We start from the raw sequence: 22,339 nt of genomic DNA, 5'->3' as shown, positions 1-22,339 counted from the left end.
TTCCACCCCCAAAACACACAGAAGACAAGGCAGAAAATGAAAAGAAAGCAATAAAGCCTGAATCAAAGCAATGGGAAGGTAGTGACTAAGTACTATACGAAAGATCTATCCAAAGATCCTTCCAGTTGAGCAGGTGGCTAGCTCAGAAGAAAAACTCACTCCGATGTACATTTTCAGCTTTGCAGAAATGCGCCGGAGAACCCCAGATAACATTTCATTCATCAGAAACTGAGACCGGAGAGGCTGAGTTGGATCTGCAGTTTTCATCAGGATATTTGCTAGAATGTCACTGGGGGTGGATTTCCTTGGGGGAGAAATATTGCTAATAATAATAATAATAATAATAATAATAATAATAATAATAATAATAATAATAATAACTGGCAATGTGTACACTAATTTTTCATCCAGTTCTTCACCATATTTCATCCAATTTTTCATCATCTTCGTTTGCAATTTACCATTAAACCACAGCCTCTCAGCCTCGGGTCCTCAGGGAGCCCCTGTAGCGACAGGGCACCGCTGAGTCCTGTCCAGGCGGTGCGCAGGGGCTCACGGGTCTAGCGAGCATCCCCAGCTCAGGAACTCCGGTCCGCCGCGGCCGCGCGGGTCCCCGCCGACTTCCGCTTCCCGGGAGTGCGCTGGGCCGTGCGGGCTCGCGCCTCCAATCCCCGCCCCGAGGGGCGTCCCGGAACCGCGGGGCGGAGCCGAGGGCCGGCCGTGGCTGACCGTGTTAAGGGGGCCGCGCGGGCCGCGGAGTCCCAGGATCGTGGAGCAGGCGGCACAGCCCGTGCAGAGCACGGCCACGCCGACGTGGCGGTGAGCGGGGCGCGCGCGAGGAGGGAGGACGGGCGCGGGACGGGCTCCGGAGCTGGGCGGCCTGACCTTCCCGGGTGGCCCGGGAGACGACCGGCACCACGCGTGCCAGGGGACCCGTGCGCAGCCAATGGCGCTGGCAGGGTCTCGCCGGAGCCCCTGGAGCTCCTGGGCCTCCTTCATGCAGAGCCTCCCTTTTGGACCACGTTGCCCTCTGCCCCGAGTCCTGCGCCTGGCCAGGCGCCCGGCCGGGCTTATGAATGGGCGGCGCGCGGGCAGCGGGCGGCGGCAGGGTCGCGTGCGGGCAGCGACGGCGGGCGGAGAGTTGGTCGGCTACCGGGAGTCGCGCCTGGTCGGACTGCTTGGGCAGGATTGCACCCCCAGATCTCTGCGTCCGGCCGAAGGGCTCCCAAGGCGATGGGCCAGCGCCGTCCAGCTGCGATTGTCCTAAGTGGAAAAGTATGGGCCGCCTGCGCTTCTACCACCTGAGAAATTTGCTTCCCCCAGGACCGAGGAGGGAATTGGGCTTAGCTGTGGTGTTCGTGTCCACCGAGTCGGACCCTGGGGTGGTTTGAAAAGTCAGGCCACGGCTCGCCGAAGAGATTCAGTGTCTCCATTCTTACAGCAAGCGCACACACTGGTTTAGATTCATGCTGACCACCAGCTCTTGGGTCCCGCAAGCCCCGCGTCTTTTCCAAGCCACCGCAATGCCCGGCTCTCGTGTCATTTTGCACGACTTCTGAGTTTGTCTGTTTAGTATCTGTGGCCGTTTTCTATACTTATCATTCTTAGAGGTTTATCTAAGGACCCACGTTAGATGGTCTTGTCTGTGTATTTGCCTCCTTTTCTCTCCCCCCTCCCCGCCAAAATGCAGGGTTGAATGTTTTGGGTTTGTTTTTTGGCCAGCTTGGTAAACCCTGGAATTAGGTATGCATTTGAACGTACAGGTTTGAAAGACTTAAAAACTTGCCAAGTTAATAATTTCTCTCTCTCTGTCTCTCGGTTTCTCTCTGTCTCCCTGTTTCTCTGTTGCTCTCTCCCTCCTCCTCTCTTTCCTCCTTCCTTCCACCTACGGGTTGCATTCCTTTGGAAAAAAAAAACTGGTCTCCATTTTGGAGTTTGTTCATTGGCAAAGTGCAAAAAGTGACTGAAAACCTTGGCTAGCATTATTTTCTATTTAGGACAATGTGTTTGAAAGGACCTTGCCCTTCATCTCTGATCTGTGCCAAAGTTTGCAATAAGATAGGGAATGAAATTTGTCCCTTGTTATTTACTTAGAAATCACTCCATTGTTTGAATGAAAACTGCATAAAATTGGTTGCTGAATTGGTTATTTTAATCCTATGTGTTAAAACATTGCCTATTTTTCTTTCGATTCAGTATTTATGAAGTTCATGTCTCACCAGTAGTTGATTTTTGTCTAACTTTAGAGAATAGTTTATAATAGCTTTCCCAAACTCTGTGGGCTACAACTCAAAAATACCAAATCAAGACTCAACTGGAGAGAAGCCTAGGAAACACTGAAAAAGTGTCCCCAGGTGATTCTCAAACAAATGGAGAACTTAATGACCCAGGTGTTAATGCTTCAAGTGTGGTTGGAGGGCCTGCATTATCAACCTCACCTTGGAAACTTAAGCCTGGTAGCTTCCTGGTCCCACCTGAGGCCTGCTGAATCAGAATTGGCTTTGTACCCTGACCACTGGTGAACCTGCTTGTTTACTGCTGGGAAAAGCTGGGGTGGATGAAGGGTCTTGCTCTGAGAATGCATGATATATCAGTCCCATGTGTTTTGTTTTTGGGGTGTGTGTGTGTGTGTGTGTGTGTGTGTGTGTGTGTGTGTGTGTGTGTGTGTGTGTGTGTGTGTGTGTGTGTGTGTGTGTGTGTGTGTGTGTGTGTGTGTGTGTGTGTGTGTGTGTGTGTGTGTGTGTGTGTGTGTGTGTGTGTGTGTGTGTGTGTGTGGTTTTTGTCTGTTCTCTAATTCACTTTGTGTAGGTGAGGACCCCCAACTGAAGTGGTCACTTTGCTCATAGAGCAGGCACTTTCAATAGGTTTGAGTGACTCTGCAGGGGTTTTGACCCCAGGGGTCAAGACTTCTTGCATGCACTTCTCCAAACTTATGGGGCTCCCAGCACAGGCTGCTATTTTCAGGCTCTGAAAAACTAGTCTGTTGTGGTTTGGGATGTCTGTGGTGGCCTTCTTACCTGGTATTCATTTGTAAGGTTTTCCTAAAGGTTTGTCAAATTACCGGTGAGGGCTGAAGCAATGAAATTCAGGGAAGGATTTTATTTTTGAGCTGGGGGGTGTGAACTTTTTATGGAGCAGTACATCACTCAGCTACATTGATACCCCAAGTCCAATTCCTTAGGAGCCTTCTACTCAGTCCCCAGAAATTCAGGTGCAGTAATTGTGCAACAAGCACAGAAAATGTGTGCTGTAGAGATTGGGCTAATGATAGGCTCTTGCCTCCTCCCAGGAATATCGGTGCCTGTCCTGAGTTCCAGAAAGTTGTCTCCCGCAAATGCCAGTGGCACCATGAAGTCCAATCCTGCCATCCAAGCTGCCATTGACCTCACCGCAGGAGCTGCAGGTAATCCCAGAGCAAACTGCCCTCTTTGTTCTTCAGGCTTCTCAGTGGGACTGAAAGAAAGTGGTTTAAGAGCATTCCTGTTGTCCTGTCAGGTGATACCCCATACCCTTGGAATGAATCCACTTAATGGCAATTTGAAATTGTTCAGAACATGACAATAGGTAGAATAATATCTGTTACATTAAAACTTGCAGCAGTCAGGGTAAAGAGAACTACTGGAAAATGGCTCAGAGATGAAGTCATGTTTACTGCCACCTGGCTAAGATATGCAGTGACACTGGACTTCTACCCTAAACTTGACAGTCTTCAGATCCTTTGTCATACAAAAATAACAGTGGGGGGCTGGGAAGGTGGCTCAGTGGTAGAGCGCTTGCCTTGCATGCATGAGGCCCTGAGTTCAATTCCTCAGCACCATATAAGCAAAAAGAAAAAAGCCGGAAGTGGCACTGTGGCTCAAGTGGTAGAGCGCTAGCCTTGAGCTGAATTGCTGAGGGACAGTGCCCAGGCCCAGAGTTCAGGCCCCACGACCGGACCCCCCCCCCCCCAAACAAAACAAAACAAAACAAAACAAAAAAAATAACAGTGGGCCACCTCTTAGTAGCCCTGCCTTTAGTGGTGCTGGGAAGGAAAGAGGGTCCCCTTTAGAAGGAAGACTGATCCTCCACTTGTCTTACAGTCAGAAAAGAAAAGAAGAGGTAATAGATCTTGTTGGGACTTACTGAGCTACTCAGGCTGACCTTTAGAGCCTGAGCCCAAGGGCAGACTGAAGCCAGCACTAGCCACGTGCAGCCAACAGTTTAGAATGATCACTTTTAAGATGCAGGCACAGTGGGAAGTTGAGTCTGGGGCAAAACTGGGTTGTCTCCCATGTCATTTTGTTTTATTAGAGTCTTCTTTTACCTCAGGGGCAAAGGGTGTGTTTGTTGCTCAATGCTCTCTTATCCAAATGGTACTTCCTGGCTCAGCAAACCAAGTGTGATGGGGGAGGGGGGAGTAGGGGAAGAAGGGTGGGCACCATCTCTCAAACTGTCCTTTGCCCAGTTGTATTAAAAAAAAAAATCCTTGTTCAGAGAAGAGCAAAGTTTTTTCCATGAACCAAAGGTTGGCCAAAGTAGGCTAGTGAGAAAGCTTCAGACAGCATATTTCGGATACTATAAAGATCCCAGGGAAGCATAGCTCTCCAGATTAGAGACCATAGGCAGCTGTTCCAGACCAGTGAGCAGGCCTGACAGCTGGCTACGTTGCACCCAGAGGGCTCTAGTCGACTATGTACCTTTTGGGCAGACCCCTACACTTTATGGAGGAGAACTGTAATTCCCCAGGCACCCTGGGAACCATCTCTCCCCTTCCCCATTGCTACCCTTGAGGACACTGGGAGAATGGCACAATTTCCCACCCTCCTCTGGCTTCCTAGTAGCGTCTGGGGAATGTTCTGGGTACAATTCTCATCTCTGTAGTGGGAGTGCTTATAACACGGAAGAGATTTCCAACTTGGGGCATTTTATGTCCTTCTGTCAGTGGAAGATCTATCTGTTGTGATCAACTTATAAGGCTTATACCTTTTTCTGTTTCTATTCATTCAGGTATTTGTATATCATAAGTAAAATCCGTTTTAAATGTAAATTGTAACATATTTACCTTGAGTTAAGCCTGGTATATATATATTTAACAATGGTAATACCATGTTTCAGACCTTCTACATATTGATACTTTGTATTCCTGCAGCCTCTGGGGAAGGTATTTCTTTCCTGAGCTCAGCAACACAGATTTGCCCCTGCCTAGGACAAGCTCCTGGCAGGCATAGCAACTCATTCCTCACTAGTGACAAAGGGCTTTCATCCTAGTGTGGATGACCTAAAAAAGGAAGCAGCAGTCCTACTTTTTTTGGGGGGAGGGGAGGGTGGGATCGGTCCTGAGGCTTGAACTTAGGGCCTGGCCACTGTCCCTGAGCCTCTTTGTGCTCAAGGTTAGCACTCTAGTGCTTGAGCCACAATGCCACTTCTGGCTTTTTCTTTGGAGATGAGAGTCTCACGGACTTTCTTGCCCAAGCTGGTTTTGAACTGTGATTCTCAGATCTCAGCCTCCTAAGTCGCTAGAATTACAGATGTGAGCACTGGTGTCTGGCTTTGGAACTGTGTCTTTTTTTTTTTTTTTTGGTGTGTGTGTTGGCGGGGAGGGGAGTGTGTTTTAAAATTTAAACAAAGATCTCCTGCCAGGCAGGTTTTTCTATCCAGTTTACGTCTTCCAAAGTGCCAAGAAGTTGTCATTGTCCCTGTCTGCTTGCTGCAGAAGTTCTAGGACAGGATCCTGGGAAGCTAAAAAGGGGAATTTAAAGCAGATAGTTGGGTAGTTATTGAAACGAGATATCAGGGATCCTCAAAAGTGAATGACCTGAAACAAGTCTGGGTAGTACTTTAAGAGCCAGTAGTTTAACAATTCCAGTGTTGTAGCAGAGCAGCTATCTGGCCACTGTGTACTGTGCCTTCTTAGGTCCCATAGTTGGGAGATGGGGTATTTTGAGTCATTGAAACTTATCCTCTTAAATGTCTAAATGGAAAACAACTAAAAAAAAATCCTTTTGGGTGTGTGTGTGCCCATAAATGGGGCTTGAACTCAGAGCTTGGGCGCTGTCCCTTAGCTTTTTTGTGCAAGGATGGCACTCTTTAGAGTATCATGGACTCTTCTGCCTGAGCTGGCGTCAAACTGTAATCCTTAGATCTCAGCCTCCTGAGTAGCTAGGATTGCAGGAATTGGCCACCAGTGCCTGGCTTTCAAAAACTTTGTGACGGGACTGTCTTAAGAACTGTATGTTCCACTGCCCCTTTGAGCTGGGCTGTTATTGGTTGGGTATTTTGAAGTTCCCCCGTCTGACCGCCCTGTGAGCTATCCTTTCTTCTACTCATGATGCCCCTGCTGACAGATGGCTTCAGTGCTTTGTGATTTGATTTGTTGCTTGTGTTGAAGATTAACAATCTGAATGCTACTGTGTTAGTTGGACTTTCTGTCACTGTGACAAATACTTGAGCAAACCTACTTAAGGAAGGAAGGGTTTATTCTGCTCATTGTAGGTACTTCTCAATCCTGTTGAGTAAATCTTAGTCTGACCAGCTCTGAATGCTGCAGAATATTAACCGTTAAGCGTTCAAGTTAAAGAGGTTTCCGGCAGGGGTCAGCTCTGTTCTCTGTGGGATGAAGTAGCCAGGCCCCTCCCTTTACCTGGTGCCTGAACCACAGTTGCTTTTCTGATTGCAGGCCAGGTGAGCAGGCATGAGGTCAGGGAGTTTCTCCCTCACCCTGTGTGTGGCTCCTGTCACTCCCAGACATTAGCCACACGGTTGTAACCACTTGGGTGGGAGGCGTGTGCCAAGTCCTGCCACTGCTAACTTTAGTGCTACCCTATGAGGTGGGCATGGAGGAGAGACAGAGGTTCCAAGGTATATCCCCTGCCTAGGACCTCATGGTCCCTGGGATTGCCACCCCTTGGTAGCCTGAGGCTGGGACTGTAGAACACAGGTCCTCCCTGCAAATGGGAGCTTCTAGGACTGGGCACAGTAGGAAGTTATTTACTGGAATCAGCTAGAAGGTTTGGGGAGAAAAGTAGCCAGAAAGAAGGGAAAAAGATAAGCCTCTGGGACTGGCCACATGTCCTTCATGCCCATGGATCACGAGAAAGCTGCAGACTCATGCTTCAGAATTGTCCTGCTTCCAGGGGGAACAGCATGTGTACTGACCGGACAGCCCTTTGACACAATGAAGGTGAAGATGCAGACGTTCCCTGACCTGTATCGGGGCCTCACTGACTGCTGCCTGAAGACCTACTCCCAGGTGGGCCTCCGTGGTTTCTACAAGGGCACCAGCCCGGCGCTGATCGCCAACATAGCCGAGAACTCGGTGCTCTTCATGTGCTATGGCTTCTGCCAGCAGGTGGTGCGGAAAGTGGTTGGATTGGACAGGCAGGCGAAGCTGAGGTGAGTTGGGCACTGGTGTTCTGTTGTTGGTTTTGTTTTTAAACTAGTGCTCCTGCATGGTCACAGTTTTAATGACACATACTGGGAAGAAAGTTTCCTTTTTCCAAACAACTGTCTCTGTGATTCTGATGTCACACACTATTCATGCATTGAGCAAAGGAGGCCTGACCACTGCCCACCATCAAAAGGAGCCACTGAATAGTTCCATCTCTTCAAAAAGATGCTTGCTTACTTCTCTCTCTCTCTCTCTCTCTCTCTCTCTCTCTCTCTCTCTCTCTCTCTCTCACACACACACACACACACACACATACACACATACACTTTTGCTTTCTTGCTTTCTTCCTTCTGGTCCTAGGGCTTGAACTCTGGGGCCTAGACACTGTCCTTGAGCTTTTGTGCTCAAGGCTAACACACCACAGTTTGAGCTACAGCTCTACTTCCAGATAAGAGTCTGATGGGGGGCTGGGAAGGTGGCTCAGTGGTAGATTGCTTGCTTCGAATGCATGAGGCCCTGGGACCAATTCCTCAGCACTACATAAGCAGAAAAAGCCAGAAGTGGTGCTATGGCTCAAGTGGTAGAGTGCTAGCCTTGAGCTGAAGAGCTGAGGGACAGCGCCCAGGCCCAGAGTTTAGGCCCTATGAATGGCCAAAAAAAAAAAAAGAGAGAGTCAGATGGATTTTTCCTGCCTGGGCTGGCTTCAAACTGAGATCTTCAGATCTCAACCCCACTGGCCCCTGGCAAGCATGCTTTTCATATGCACATAAGTGCTGGACTAAAATTGTGGAAGCATTTTAGGCTCCCCTCCATTATTAAAATTCAGAGTGTTGGAAGAAGTTGCCTGGGCCAAGTGGATTTGAAGAGAAAACATGAAACATGAGCAAGGGTTGGAAACTGGGACTGAGTTTCGCTCCAATATTTGTGTGGTCTTCCTTAAGGTATTTATTATGCCATGTATATAGAGAATTTGGAAACCATTGGGATGGATAGCCATCTTCCTTTGAACACTGATTTTTTTTTTTTTTATGTTCTAGTATTGGGGCTAGAACTCAGGGCCGCACACTGGTTTTTTGTTGTTTTGTTCTTTTGTTTTTCCTCCCCGCCTTGCCTCTCCTCCCCTCCCCTCTTCCTTCCTCCCCTCCCCTCCTCTCCCCTCCCCTCTCCTCTTCTCTCCTCTTCTCTTCTCTTCCTTTCTTTTTTTTCCAGTCCTGGGGCTTGAAACTCAGGGCACTGTCTCTGAGCTTCTTTTACTCTACGACTTAAGCCACAGTGCTACTTCTGGCTTTTTTCTGTGTATGTGGTACTAAGGAGTTGAACCCAGGGTTTCATGCATGCTAGGTAAGCACTCTACCCCTAAGCTACATTCTCAGCCCCTGTTTTCTTTTTTTGTTCTCAAAGCTGACATTCGACTGCATAAACCACAGCTCTAGTAACATCAATTTATTTGAAATGATTTACAATGAATACATCTGCTCTGTGCCTGCAAAAGGCAGTCTTGTTGGTTGTCCCAATAGGAATTGGAAGGCCAATGCAACTTGTAACCCATCAGATTAAGGATGGTTCCTTGTGGACAGACATGTTTTCTGGTGATGCTAGGGGGGGGTCAACCAGGCCCTTTTCATAGACCACGATTCTTTCATGATTGATGGAACTTGGCTTTAATGGATGGGATGGTCCTAGGAGATGGTGGAGGAGAGAGGAAGACTGAGCACTGATCCTACATACAGCCTCCAACACAGAGTGGGCAAGAGGGAGACATGAAGCAGAGGCAGAAGTGGGGGCAAACCAGGAGAGAAGACGGGAGACCACAGTGCGTCACAGGGGAGACTGAACAGACGCAGAGTGATAAGTAGCCTCAGCCTTCTCTCCAGCTCAGGGGGGACATTCTGCCTGAGGGGCCTGGATTCTTGTTCTCCCTCAGCCTCCTGGTGAAGTACACAGGAGAGAAGCCAGGGATTGGGATGGGCACCTGTGTGAGGTTCTGGGGGAAGAACCCTACACATCCCATGGAACAAGGCTGCACCCCCACCCTGCCCCCGGCCATGGGACAAGACTGTGATTTTGCCTTCTGATGGGGATAAAGCTGTGAGGGAAGGGCCTCCCTGTTCCCCTATTCCCCCCGCCCTGCCCACCCCCCTGCGGAGACCAGGGTGAGAACAGCGCACTTCTGGACTTCTGGTAGAAGATGAATGAATGAACGACACAAAGCCTTCCAGCTCCTTTTCCCCAGACTGTCTCCAGAAGCATGAGCCAGGGTCTGTGAGAAAGGTTCGGGAATGATTTATTGTGTCTCTCCTCTGGGGCACTGAAGATGTTTATTTCAAATAGAACAAATGACATTTAGGTCTCAAGAGATCTTCCAGCTAAGTTCTCCCATAAGGACACCAGCCTGTTTGGCATAGTCTAACACAATGCTAGAATCTTCTCTGAGCTTGGACACCTTTCCTGTCCTCAGCCAAAGAATAGCAGTTGCCTGTAACTATTGGGAAAGTGGTACCTCGAGTCTTGACCAAGCTGTCTTGCCTTACAGATGGGGACTTAGCCCATGTGTTCTGAGCCCCTCCCACCAGTCTCCTTTGTTAGGTCAAGTCAGGGCTCTGTAACTCATGAAGCACTGAGAAGGGATCTACTGCAAGAGCCTGCTGTGGACGTCTGCAGTCACATTGTAAATATTTGCCTGTTCCTGGTTTGAGCATGATTTCTGACCGGGTAGGGTCTTACGCAGCCAGAGCATTCAGGTCATGCTTTTTGTTGAGCAGATCGATCATACAGTGGACTCTTACAAAACCCATCCTATATCTGTGCGCTTTCAGTTCCAGTTCTATACACTTAGACAACACATAGGACTCACAAGGCCCATGTGCCTCCTTTCTACACTGGTAGGTGAAAGTATTTGTTAGAAAGATAAAGTCCATGGCCAATCTGACTTGGCGCTATTCCTGCACTCTAATAAGGTGTCCTGTGTGTGTTCAGACACCTGAGCCACCAGGCATTGGAGACTGGATCTACTCCCACATTTATTGACTGGCGCCTTTGTTCCAGAAAACTTGGCAAATGCTTCATAATGACCCCAACTGATGGTTACCTGTCAGCAGCTTGACAGCGTCCCAGAGTAACATCAAAGACGGATTTGCAGGCCGGAAAGACAGCAAAAACCATTTTAAGCTTTGTTGTTTTTTTCACAATCAAGCTAAGGAGAGATGTGAGGAGGAAGGAGTGGATTGAGCAGCACACAAGTTTCTCTACACCTGAAGCCTGTGTGTCATAGACACTTGTGTCCCTGGCTGGCTCTCCTTTGTCTGATCTTGACTCTGAGGTGTGCGGAAGTCTCCACCGCAAGCAGTGGCCACCTCCTAAAAGCAAGCCCCACTCCCAGCCAGCACTTCTGACACCCAGTGTGTCCACAGCAGCTCCCACACCATCTGCAATCACTTGCAGGTATGAGGCAAAGGCAAGACCTCAGGAAATCAGAACTCAGATCTGCCCTTTAGGCAAGCTTTGATTTCACATGAACATTCACCCTGGCCAAACTTCAGGGCATTGAGTGTGGTAGGTTGGTTTGTATTTTTGCTTGCTGTTTGGAGAAACATTATTAAGGATTCTCAGGGCTTTTGGCCATCTGGGAGGGTTTCTGAAACAGCAGGAGGCTAATGCTTAATGGGTTAGCAGGGGAACCAATTCAAACTTTCCTACCTTCTAGTGCTAGCAGAGCTGCAGGTAACACTGATTCAAGAACTGTTCAGACATTTCCTCCTTTTTCTTGAACTCATACTAGATTCTAGTTTCACAACCCTGCTGCTGGTGTATGTAGATGGTGTTATAGGCCGTATGAGAGGAGGAGAATGCTTCTGGTTTTGTTATTTGTGTGCATTTATCCTGTTAGGATCTCCTTCCGATTGCTAGCTTGGCTCTTCCATGTAAAACCACTGCGTGTGCAGAGGTGTACTGGCTCTACCCACCTCTGAGGCCCCACTCTCCCCTCTCTTGCTTCCTTTGTGGCGAGCTGTTTTCCTCTATTTTATGTTATTATAAGAGGAGATCTGGGTGTTCAGGGTAATGTATAAAGAAAAGAGCTTTACTTGGCTCTCAGTTCTTGAGATTTGAGAGTGTGGCAAGCTCTGTCATCAGGACGTGGTGTATGGTGTCCTGGTGAGTGTATGAGAGGGAAAGATTACATGGCATGACAGAAAGTCAGAGATTCAGAGACGAGGCTAGCTCTGTTGATAAAAATCATGTGAGGACTAACTAGAATCCTGTGAGAGCCAAATGAATCCCTTCTGAGGGTGTCAGTGCTCCCAGCCATGCAACCACCTTCCATGGTACCACCCCCTCCCGCGAAGGTCCCAGCCTCGTTGCTTCACAGTGCAGGTTGGACCTCCAGCCTGTGGGCCTTTTGGAGACACACTCAAGCCATAGCAGGAGGCTGTCCACTGAATTAAAAAGTCTTTTTGCAGTGTAAAAAATTCTAGTTAAATTGATACTGGGCTTTCATCATTGGGTTGGTTTACATCACCTTGGATTTGGGTAGGAAGGGATAGCCTCAGAACTTTATTTATGGTTTAGTGGCATATACACTGAAGTGTTAGCAATGTTTTGGGTAATGGGACTACGGGTAGTATTTTCCCCCTCCATGTGTTTTCTGTGGTCTTTTGGCTTCATGCATCACTGTTAAAACAAAATACTAAAAATTGGGCAGCTTGAGTAACAATCATTTCTCATAATTCTCAAGGCTGGGGAGTCTAAAATCAAGATATTCACAGACTTGATGTCTGGCAAAGGCTTGCTTCTGGTTTTATAGACATGCCTTGGACTATGTCCTCCTGGTTAGTCATGGGGTTTGAACTCTGGGCCTGGGTGCTGTCCCTCAGCTCTTTAGCTCAAGGCTAGTGCTCTACCGCTTGAGCCATAGTGCCACTTCTGGTTTTCTAGTGGTTTATCGGAGATAAGAGTCTCATGGACTTTCCTGCCTGGGCTGGCTTTGAACCATGAAATCCTCAGATCTCAGCCTCCTGAGTAGCTAGAATTACAGGTGTAAGCCACCAGTGCCTGGCTTCTGGTCCCTTCTTATAAGGACACAAATCCCACGATGACTCTCCCACGCTTATGACCTAATCTAAGCCCTGATTGGCTCTCAAGGACCTGTTCTCCAACTATATCACACAAGAACTGAAGCTTTTCAATATATGAGTTTGGGAGCAGGAATAAGCCTCTAGTTTATGGCTGTGTGCTAGAACTCCTGGCCAGCATGCACAAGAGCCTGGGCTCTGGTGTTAGCACTGATAAACACAACACACACACACACACATATGAACAAACTCAACATGGATAGTTATAGGGCAGACCTGGGTTTGACTTCTAGCACTACCACTAAGTAGCTGTGTGAGTTTAGCATGTTATTTATGGCATCTCTAAGCATCCTGTCCTCATGTGGAGACTGGGATATTGTCATCTCACAGAGTCATGGATCTCTGGATGGGACAACATGTGCAAGTCTCCCTTCCTATAAGATGAGAGCTGCAGGAGGGACCTGATGGCCATCTGTCTTCTCTGCTTTCAGTGATCTGCAGAATGCGGCCGCCGGGTCCTTTGCCTCTGCCTTTGCTGCCTTGGTGCTCTGCCCTACAGAACTCGTGAAGTGCCGGCTCCAGACCATGTTTGAGATGGAGACATCGGGAAAGATAGCCAAAAGCCAGAAGTAAGCACTGAATGTTGAGGCCCTGATGCTTGGTCTCTCTTGCCTCAGTGTATGGAGTGATGTTTCATTTTATATAGTGTTGTCAAAATTGGGTTTATCTACTCCCAAATGCTGTTTTCCAGTATACTTTCCCCTAATCGTCAGAGGATAGTTTCCTGAAAGTATTGATCCCACCACCCACCCTGTAGGAGGCCTTAGGAAGAAATGGCGAAACTAGAAGCTGAATAATTTGCTTTTGTCTCGGGTGCAAAAGGCTTGATCTTCATCCATATTTGGGAGGGGACCTAGCAAGCAGCTTTGAACCAGATCTGAGAGCTGAGCTTGCTTTTGTTCTGATTTGGACTGTGAATGCCCATTCTCAGGTTTCACATGAGTGTTCATGCTAATCCTTGAGATCCTAATAGAGCCTTCCCATCCTCTGCAGCCCTCCAAATGTACCACAAAGGGCTCAGGCTCTGCACACACTCATTATTTCTGTTGGCAGGTTGACCAATTTCAGCGATCTGTCTGCTCCTTTCAGTGCCCTATTTTCTTCAGCTTTCAGTTCATTCCAACCAACTTGAATCTATTATTTCTTGTCTGGAAGCTCAAGCCTGTAAGGCTTGAGAACTTTCTGTTGTTGAACTATAGCACACAGTAGTGTAAATACATGCATGTATTCTGGGTTCTATAAACATCCATGAAGTAAAGTCATGAATATAACCAGTACCCAGATTAAGTAGCAGAAAATCAATAGCAATGAAAAGACTATCCTCATGTGCCCTGAAAATTGTTTACAATAATTTAAAGATAGTTAATGATTATGTCCAGTGTATTTAGGCAGATGAATACCTTGTAAAGAAGTATTGCGGGGCTGGGAAGGTGGCTCAGTGGTAGAGCACTTGTCTTGCATGCCTGAGGCCCTGGGTTTGATTCCTCAGCACCACATAAGCAGAAAAAGCCAGAAGTGGCGCTGTGGCTCAAGTGGTAGAGCGCTAGCCTTGAGCTGAAGAGCTGAGGGACAGCACCCAGGCCCAGAGTCAGGCCCCACAACTGGACCAAACAAACAAACAAAAAAGAAGTATTGCTTTTGTGCTTGGGGTATAACAGTGTACAGAAGATGTGTGTGGATGGCAGACTAACTGTGCAAGGTAGATTACTTTTGCACGTTGCACAAGGAAAGGAAGTAGTGGATGGGTCTGGCCAACAGGGAATGTCTGATGGAGCTCTTGGGAGCTAGCTCTCAGAAAGAAGATGTTTGGTTGTGCTCATTTTTGTCGGCTTAGGGCTTGCCTGTCCTAACTCTTTCTCACGGTGTCCCTCCCAGTACAGTTTGGTCTGTGGTGAAGAGCATCCTTAAGAAAGATGGTCCCTTGGGCTTCTACCATGGCCTTTCAAGCACTCTACTTCGAGAAGTACCAGGCTATTTCTTCTTCTTTGGTGGTTATGAACTAAGCCGGTCAGGTTTTGCATCGGGAAGATCAAAAGATGAATTAGGTAACTATGTGTGCATTGACAGAATTTTGGTCTGATGATCTCTGCTTCCTGGGGGTGTGGTTTCTGCAGTCATCTGATCTGTGCACGCCTTTGTGATCCCCACGAAGGCTTTTGATGCCAGAAGCCTTCCCAACAGTAGGTGACTACGAGGACCCTCTCCTAAGGGGCATGACTTTCCTCAGGACAGGAACTGAATCAGTGTCTCCCAGACTGTTTCAACAGTGTGTTCTTTTAAGGAAGAATAAATGCAGAGATTATTTTCTCCATGTGGAAATCAGTATGATGATTGAAAAAGCCTGTAAATGAATCTTGGTAGTGGAACTGGAGGCATGGATCAAATGGTAACACCTTAACCATGAGCAAAAAAGCCAAGCAGAAGTGAAGGCCTTGAGTTCAAGCCCCAGTGTGTACACACACACACACCTCCCACTAACACCTTAACCATGAGCAAAAACGCCAAGCAGAAGTGAAGGCCTTGAGTTCAAGCCCCAGTGTGTACACACACACACACCTCCCACTAACACCTTAACCATGAGCAAAAACGCCAAGCAGAAGTGAAGGCCTTGAGTTCAAGCCTCAGTGTGTACACACACACACGCACGCACGCACGCACGCACGCACGCACGCACGCACGCACGCACGCACACACACACACACACACACACACACACCTCCCACTAATCAAATCAAGCTTGGCAATGTCTTGGTAGCAGTGAAGAGCACAGTGAAGAGTTCTAACTTATCCTATTAAACTGCTGGGCACAACTGTGTGCTTGACACTATGTGTCAAAAATTAACATGTTTTTCTTTATAAACGATTTATATTGTTATAAAGGTGCTGTACAGAGAGGTTACAGTTACAATAAGTAAAGATATGTTTCTTTTTGGACAATGTCACAGCTTCCCTTGCTGTTTTTCCCTCCATTCCCACCTACAAGTTGTACAGTTTGTTTACAACATAGTGTCTAGTGAGTATCTGCTGCATTTGTGAGTTGGTTTTTCTTAAGCATCTCATTTCAGTGAATTAATATAAACTGTGGTTAGTCAGGCTCCTACACTAAACTAATGTATTTAGTAAAATACTTTCTTTTTTTTGTTTTTTTGGTTATCTTTTGTCCGGTCGTGGGGCCTGAACTCTGGGCCTGGACACTGTCCCTCAGCTCTTCAGCTCAAGGCTAGCGCTCTACCATTTGAGCCACAGCGCCACTTCCAGTTTTTTTCTTTTTTGCTTATGTGGTGCTGAGGAATCGAACCCAGGGCCTCATGCATGCAAGGCAAGCGCTCTACCACTGAGCCACCTTCCCAGCCCAAGATACTTTCTTAAATGAAAAAAAAAATGGAGTTGTTGGGTATTAAGATACAGTCACAAGAGGAGTTGGGTATTTGTTGCTGACACTTGTAATCCTAGCTACTCAAGAGGCTGAGATCTGAGGATTACAGTCCAAAGCCAGCATGAAAGTCTTTGGGACTCTTATCTTCATTAACTACTCAGAAAAAAAAAGCTACAAGTGGCTCTGTGGCTCAAGTGGTAGAGTGCTAGCCTTGAGAGAAAAAAAAAATCGCAAGGAACAGTGCCCAGGTCCTGAGTTCAAGCCCCAGGACCAGCTCCCCAAAACAAAGCAAAATCAAATATGAAAATAAGGGTGAGAAAGTTAAAAAATACATGGACTTGGCTGCAGAGGCCTGTCTTCTCATCGCCCATCGATGAGACCTGCTGTTCTAGGTGGGCCAGCCCCCACTGAGGATAGGACCAGAGGTGTGGCCACACTACTTGTGACCCCAGCCTAACACAAGCCTTGCTAAGGTTTCCTGTCCTAGTGAGGCCAAGGACAGACCCAATGACCACATGGAACCTTGTGTCCTCCAAGAGTTTTCTTAAAGAATTGTATCCTCCAGCATTACTGTTCTCTGCCTGTACCACTGCTCCACTGATCTCTGAAAATGACACTGAAGATCAACTCTTATTTGCTATTTTTCTCCTCTAGGCCCTGTGCCTTTGATGCTAAGTGGCGGAATTGGTGGAATTTGCCTATGGCTTGCTGTCTACCCAGTGGATTGTATCAAATCTAGAATTCAAGTCCTTTCCATGTCTGGAAAGCAGGCAGGGTTTGTTGGAACCTTTCTTAGTGTTTTGAAAACCGAAGGTGAGTTGTGCTGAGTGCAGAAACAGATTAGGTACACCCAGTTAATTGGTTCTTTTGTTGTTGTCCTGTCAACTAACCCCTAATACCAAGGCAGGGGCCTGGCATGATCTTTTGTTCTAAATAGCCTAAAAGGATTGTTGAGGATGTGGTCTTCCTATGGTTTGAAGTTAGTATAGATCTATGCAAAGATGATGTGTAAGAGGATGAATAAGGGCTTTACAGAAATACAACATCCTTAGTGATGACATTTCTGAAGTCAGAAATAAGCAAGCAGCTTCTGAAGTGACTTGGGGGCAACTTTTAGAGTTAGGCAGGAGAATAATGACTTTAAGTGTTAACTTGTATAGTAACCAACTCCATGGAATCTGTGAAAACCTGTTCTAGCAACCATTATATATTTTAAAACTTGGGTTAAGTTGAGCACTGGTGGTTCACACCTGTAATCCTAGCTACTTAAGAGGCTGATATCTGAGGAGTGTAGTTCAAAGCCAGCCTGGGCAGGAAAGCTCGAGACTATGTCCAATTAACTAGCAAAGGGCTGAAAGTGGAACTGTAGTTGATAGAATGCTAGCTTTGAGCACAAAAGCTCAGGGATAGCAACCAGGCCCTGGGTTCAAGCCTTAGTATTGGCATACACAGACACAGACACACACATGAATTGTTTAATTCATGTCCCCTATAGCACACAAACTCTATTTAATACTAGTAACCTCAACTTCCTTAAGTTTGCATGACACTTTATAGTTTTATAAAGTACACATGCTTCCCTTATCCAATCATCCTCAAAGCCTTCACTGTTGGTGCTCTTGCTGTCACCTATGGCTCCAGTTACCTCCTTTTGGCCATAGCAGGCCTTCGTGTTGCGCCATCCATTTCCCAGGAGTTAGCCAGGCATGGAAATAATCTGTTTTGCCCCTAGCATGAACCACCTTTGTGAGAAAGCCTGATCCTTGTCTTGTTTTGACTATTTTCCTTAGGGATACCTGGAAATAAATTCTTTCTTCACTTGTTGGGTTTTATAGCATATGACTATCCCTAAGAAGGGGATTGTCACAGTCTTTGATCACCATTTTGTCTCCTAGGAATAACAGCCTTATATTCTGGATTGAAACCTACTATGATTCGAGCATTCCCTGCCAATGGTTCACTATTTTTGGCCTATGAATACAGCAGGAAGTTGATGATGAGCCAGTTGGAAGCCTACTGAAGTGTCCTGGTGGGTTCTGGATCCAAGCACAGGCATTTAAGAACTACTGTTCATTCAGGGTTTCATGGAGTATGGTAACAATGTCTAATTAATTTCATTTATGGAAGATTTTGCTCATCACCTCCCTTCTTGTACCCTACATCTTAAAACTTTATGGCAGAGCCTCTATTTTACATAATATAACTTGTGCCCATGATTGTACTACAAGAGAAAACTTGCTACTTTTGTTGTCCTTGATGAAATTATACACTTAACTTGAAAGGTCAAATATACTTCTGCTAAGGTGTGATTTCTGCATAAAGCTACATAATGTACACATGCAGTTTGTGTAGTTATGTACTGACAGAAACACCATTTGCTCAGTGTTTCATTGCAAATAGAAATAGCAGAAACCCCACAGGTGACCATTTTTCACAAAAGTAGTTATAAGTGATTACAGCATCTGTTTTAGATGTAAGTGTATTTTTTGTTTTTTTAAGTGTCCTGAACCTGTGTACTAAGAAGTTAAAGATTTTATAATGGAACTTGAGAACTAAAATATCTAGATTTTTAAGAGACTGTATCTGCACATTTGTATGGCTTCTAGATTCTTGATGAAATTTTAGGGTAGGCATCCTACATTTTTGCCCAGATGCAGTACTCTTAAAATAGTGCCATTCATTTTCTAGAAGGGTTCTGAATGTAGTCTGCAGTCTTGACTGGACTGCAGAGTGTGGTCCAGTTTTGCTGACCTTTGGAAAGCAGCATGGCCCTCACCAGCTTCCCAAAGAGCTTCCCTGCCCTGGGCTACTAATTGAAGAAGAGGAACTGGGAATAGATGGGCGGTGCTTTGAGAAAGACCCATGTGGTCTCCAGCCATCTGGATCCAGGTGGATTCCGGGGTGTTCTTTGGGCCTTTGAACGCTGTGATTTCCTTTAGACCATCCTGCCACCAGTCTGAAGCGGATCCAGGAAACAGAGAATGCCAAAGCTAAGAGAAGCCTTGTCTTTGTGTTTAGTGATTGAGTGGTAGAACTCAGTGGGTGAAAGTCTTCTCCAACAGAGCCAGGAAGGGCTGAGAGCTTATACTCCCCAATGAGTAGAGGCTGTGGAGTCTCGACTGACCCATTCTAAAGTTTGCCTCTGAATCCACAAGTTCTTGAAGAAGCCTCACTTCAGTGCTGGAGCCTTCTTTGTTAGTGTGACAGGTTGCTCATGAATTTTAATGGTGCCTGTAGAGGAGATATGACTTTATAGAGCATTAGAACACAAAAAATGCAGTTTTATCAAGCGAGCTGATTATGTATGTTCCACATAAAAAGGAAACAAAGCAAACAAACCCCATGGTCCTTCTGATCCTCATGGACCTGGGGTGGGCAGTTCTTCAGCCATGTGGTAGAGGAGGCCATTCTTGGGGGTAACAATGGTCGACAAGAAATGTGCTCATTACGTTACTCATGTAACTGTAACTTCTCTGTACAGAATCTTTACAACAAAATTAAAAAAAAATTTTTTTTAAAAAAGAGGTCATTCTCACTGAGAAACTTAGCCTCATTGCTCTGTGGTGCTCCAAGACCAGTAGCATGCTCTCAGTAATATGCGTTCTTAATGCTGCCTGGGAAGCCAAAGCAAGTGTGCCAACCATGTTACTATGTCCTTGCTGTGTCTGTCTGTGTTAGAATGTAAGAATGGGGAAAATCTCCAGTCTCAAGCTTGCTTTTATCACCCAGGATCTGGCAACCCTTTGCCACAGTGCCAGGAATAGCAGGGTAAGGGAAGCATGCTGTCGCCACCCTGGAGAGAAGAGGATGTTGGGTGTGCTTTGTTCTCTAGCCAGAGATGTTCTTTTGAGAATACCAACTTCCTTCCTTCCTTCACACCCTTCCTCCCTCCCTCCTTCCTCCCTTCCTTCCCCTTCCTTCCTTCCTTCCTTCCTTCCTTTCTTCCTTCCTTCCTTCCTTCCTTCCTTCCTTCCTTCCTTCCTTCCTTCCTTCCTTCCTTCCTTCCTTCCTTCCTTCCTTCCTTCCTTCCTTCCTTCGTATGCTGGTCCTGGAGCTTAATCTAAGAGCCTGGGCTCTGTCCCCAAGCTTTTTTGCTCAAGGTTACCACTTTACCACTTGAGCCACAGCTCTACCTACTTCCAGGTTTTTGGGGAGGAATTGGAGATAAAGAGTGTCATGGACTTTGATGCCCAGACTGGCTTCAAATGGCTATCTTTAGATGTCAACCACCTGAATAGCTAGGATTACAGGATGAGCCACTGGTACCCGATGAAAACCATTTTTATACTTTAATTTTCTCTTCATGCTGAATGTTCTATAGCTACAGAGTAGTGGTTCATCCAAACAGGCCAGGATTGAGACAAAGGCAGAAAATAGAACTGGCCTCCCACGGGGAAGAAATGACTGAGTGTCCTTGGTCTCTTTGCTCAGTGCCTGGAAGCTAATCCGTTAGTCCTGTTGGCGATAGGTCTTTTCACAGGCCGTGCAGTAAAGATTTAATTATCTGGGGCTGGGAAGGTGGCTCAGTGGTAGAGCGCTTGCCTTGCATGCATGTGGCCCTGGGTTCGATTCCCCAGCACCACATAAGCAAAACGAAAAAAGCCGGAAGTGGCGCTGTGGCTCAAGTGGTAGAACACTAGCCTTGAGCTGAAGAGCTGAGGGACAGTGCCCTGGCCCAGAGTTCAGGCCCCACGACCAGAACCCCCTCCCCCCCCAAAAAAAAAGATTTAATTATCTTAAGCAGTGCAAGTGAGGATGGGAAGCCTGTCAGAATTTTTGCTTTTATTGTATTTGCTTAATCTGTTTCAGTTTCACTCTTTGGTTATAATTGGTACCATTTCAGAGCTGTATTCCAGACAAAAATATAACTTGTTTATAATATTTTGTTGAAGGATGTCTGAGTGCTCTATCATTATTTACCTAACACGAGGCTACAGTGAGTTTTGTTTTAGTACCATACGAGTACCAACAATCAGCCATGCTCAAGGTGATGGCTTTAACTGCAACAAGCATTTTTCAATAGTAATGTTGCAAAGGCAGTCTTGCTGTAGCCAAGTGCCAAAACAGAACTTTTTTGAGGGCAATCATGGCCTTAAAATAGTGTGCCAGTGAAGGTACTTCAATCTGTACTAAAGAGAAAGTGATGATGACTGTGTGTGTCCACAGGTTTAGCCAGTGTTTATAAATGTGTCTTTCTTTCACAGTGTTCCCAAGGCCTAGGTGAAGTTGGTTGTGAGCAGAGGTGGTGGATTTTCAAATAGGAAATCTAGATACTATTTCGTTGAACTCATCTTTGATGTTACACAAAAGCAGAAGTTATTGAGATTAATCCCCCCTTTTTTGTGGGGGGGGGCGTCAGTTGTGGGGCCTGATCTCTGGGCCTGGGCGCTGTCCCTCAGCTCTTCAGCTCAAGGCTAGCACTCTACCACTTGAGCCACAGCGCCACTTTCGGCTTTTTCTGCTTATGTGGTGCTGAGGAATAGAACTCAGGGCCTCATGCATGCAAGGCAAGCACTCTACCACTGCACCACCTTCCTTCCCAGCCCCTGAGATTAATTCTTATTTCTCAAAATCCTTTTGTCCTCCTTTGTCTGTCTATAATCAAAGATGGTTTGTCATAAGTGCCTCTTGTGTCACGAGTGCTGTCAAGGTGAGGGGTAAGAGTATAAAATCTCTCTCCCCTCTGGCTTTAAAACTTCCTGCCAATCTGATGTATGAATAGTTGTCAGTCAAGCAATCTGTCTTCTGATATCAGAAATGGCAAATGTAAAACAGAGCAAAGAAAAACACTTGTGTAAAAACATGGGAGTATATATGCGGGTATTAGTAAGATCACAATTTTTAGATTGAAGTTTTAAGCTATTTCATAGTGCTTCCATGGGTCCCCACTGTTACTCTGTATTCTGTGTTCACATAGTGTGTGAAGTATATGCTTTCAAGAGAGACATCCATGAAGCTGGGCACTGCTGACTGATGCCTATAATCCTAGCTATTCAGGAGGCTGACATCTGGAGGTTGGAGACTCAAAGCCAGCCAGGACAGACAGGTCCTCAAGTCTCTTATTTCCAATTAACCAGCAAATGGAAGCATGGCTCAAATGGTAGAGCACCAGCTTGGAATGAGGTCCAGAGTTCAAGCCCCAGTGCTAGCACAAACAAAAACACAAGAGAAATGAGAAATACAAGATGGGTCAAAGCGGGGGGAAAGATTTTAGTGACACAGATCAAGATGCATCACACATGTAAACTGCGTTGTTAAATTGCAATATATTACCTAGAATTAAGAGGAGTGGGTAGGGAGGGGTGGATAAGAACGTTGAAGGGCTGACATTAATCAGGATGCACCATATTAATTGCTTCAGTGAATGGCAACTCCTTTGTACAACTACATAAAGATAATGAAAATATCCCCTCCAAAAGAAATTACTTCGAATATATATACATAATTTATTTAATGAGTTTCTCAAGA

General features: G+C 46.3%; 1 protein-coding gene across 2 annotated transcripts; it reads left to right on the top strand.

Annotated features, from left to right (window-relative positions):
* Positions 1-715: 715 nt before the first annotated feature.
* On the top strand, positions 716-20,607 carry Slc25a15 (solute carrier family 25 member 15). 2 transcript variants are annotated; one of them, XM_070002904.1, is made up of 7 exons: positions 716-819; positions 3,290-3,403; positions 7,113-7,371; positions 12,927-13,064; positions 14,371-14,540; positions 16,526-16,684; positions 17,767-20,607. In XM_070002904.1, the coding sequence occupies exons 2-7, from the start codon at positions 3,349-3,351 to the stop codon at positions 17,889-17,891; spliced, it is 906 nt and encodes a 301-aa protein (XP_069859005.1). In that variant the 5' UTR covers positions 716-819; positions 3,290-3,348; the 3' UTR covers positions 17,892-20,607. The 2 variants fall into 2 exon arrangements, with proteins under 2 accessions (XP_069859005.1, XP_069859006.1); XM_070002905.1 differs by lacking the exon at positions 716-819 and adding an exon at positions 1,211-1,275.
* Positions 20,608-22,339: the final 1,732 nt, after the last annotated feature.

Source organism: Dipodomys merriami, unplaced genomic scaffold, assembly GCF_024711535.1.
Source record: "Dipodomys merriami isolate MVZ:Mamm:240054 unplaced genomic scaffold, mDipMer1.0.p SCAF_6, whole genome shotgun sequence".
Lineage (NCBI taxonomy): Eukaryota > Metazoa > Chordata > Mammalia > Rodentia > Heteromyidae > Dipodomys > Dipodomys merriami.
The sequence above is the reverse complement of the archived record's forward strand: the minus strand, read 5'-3'. Positions and strand labels throughout refer to the sequence as shown.

Bases quoted from the DNA above. Each gene is read 5' to 3' on its own strand.
- Slc25a15 (XM_070002904.1), top strand. From the start codon at position 3,349: ATGAAGTCCAATCCTGCCATCCAAGCTGCCATTGACCTCACCGCAGGA. The intron at 7,372-12,926 runs GTGAGTTGGGCA...CTCTGCTTTCAG, and splicing joins GACAGGCAGGCGAAGCTGAG to TGATCTGCAGAATGCGGCCG. The intron at 16,685-17,766 runs GTGAGTTGTGCT...TTTGTCTCCTAG, and splicing joins TAGTGTTTTGAAAACCGAAG to GAATAACAGCCTTATATTCT.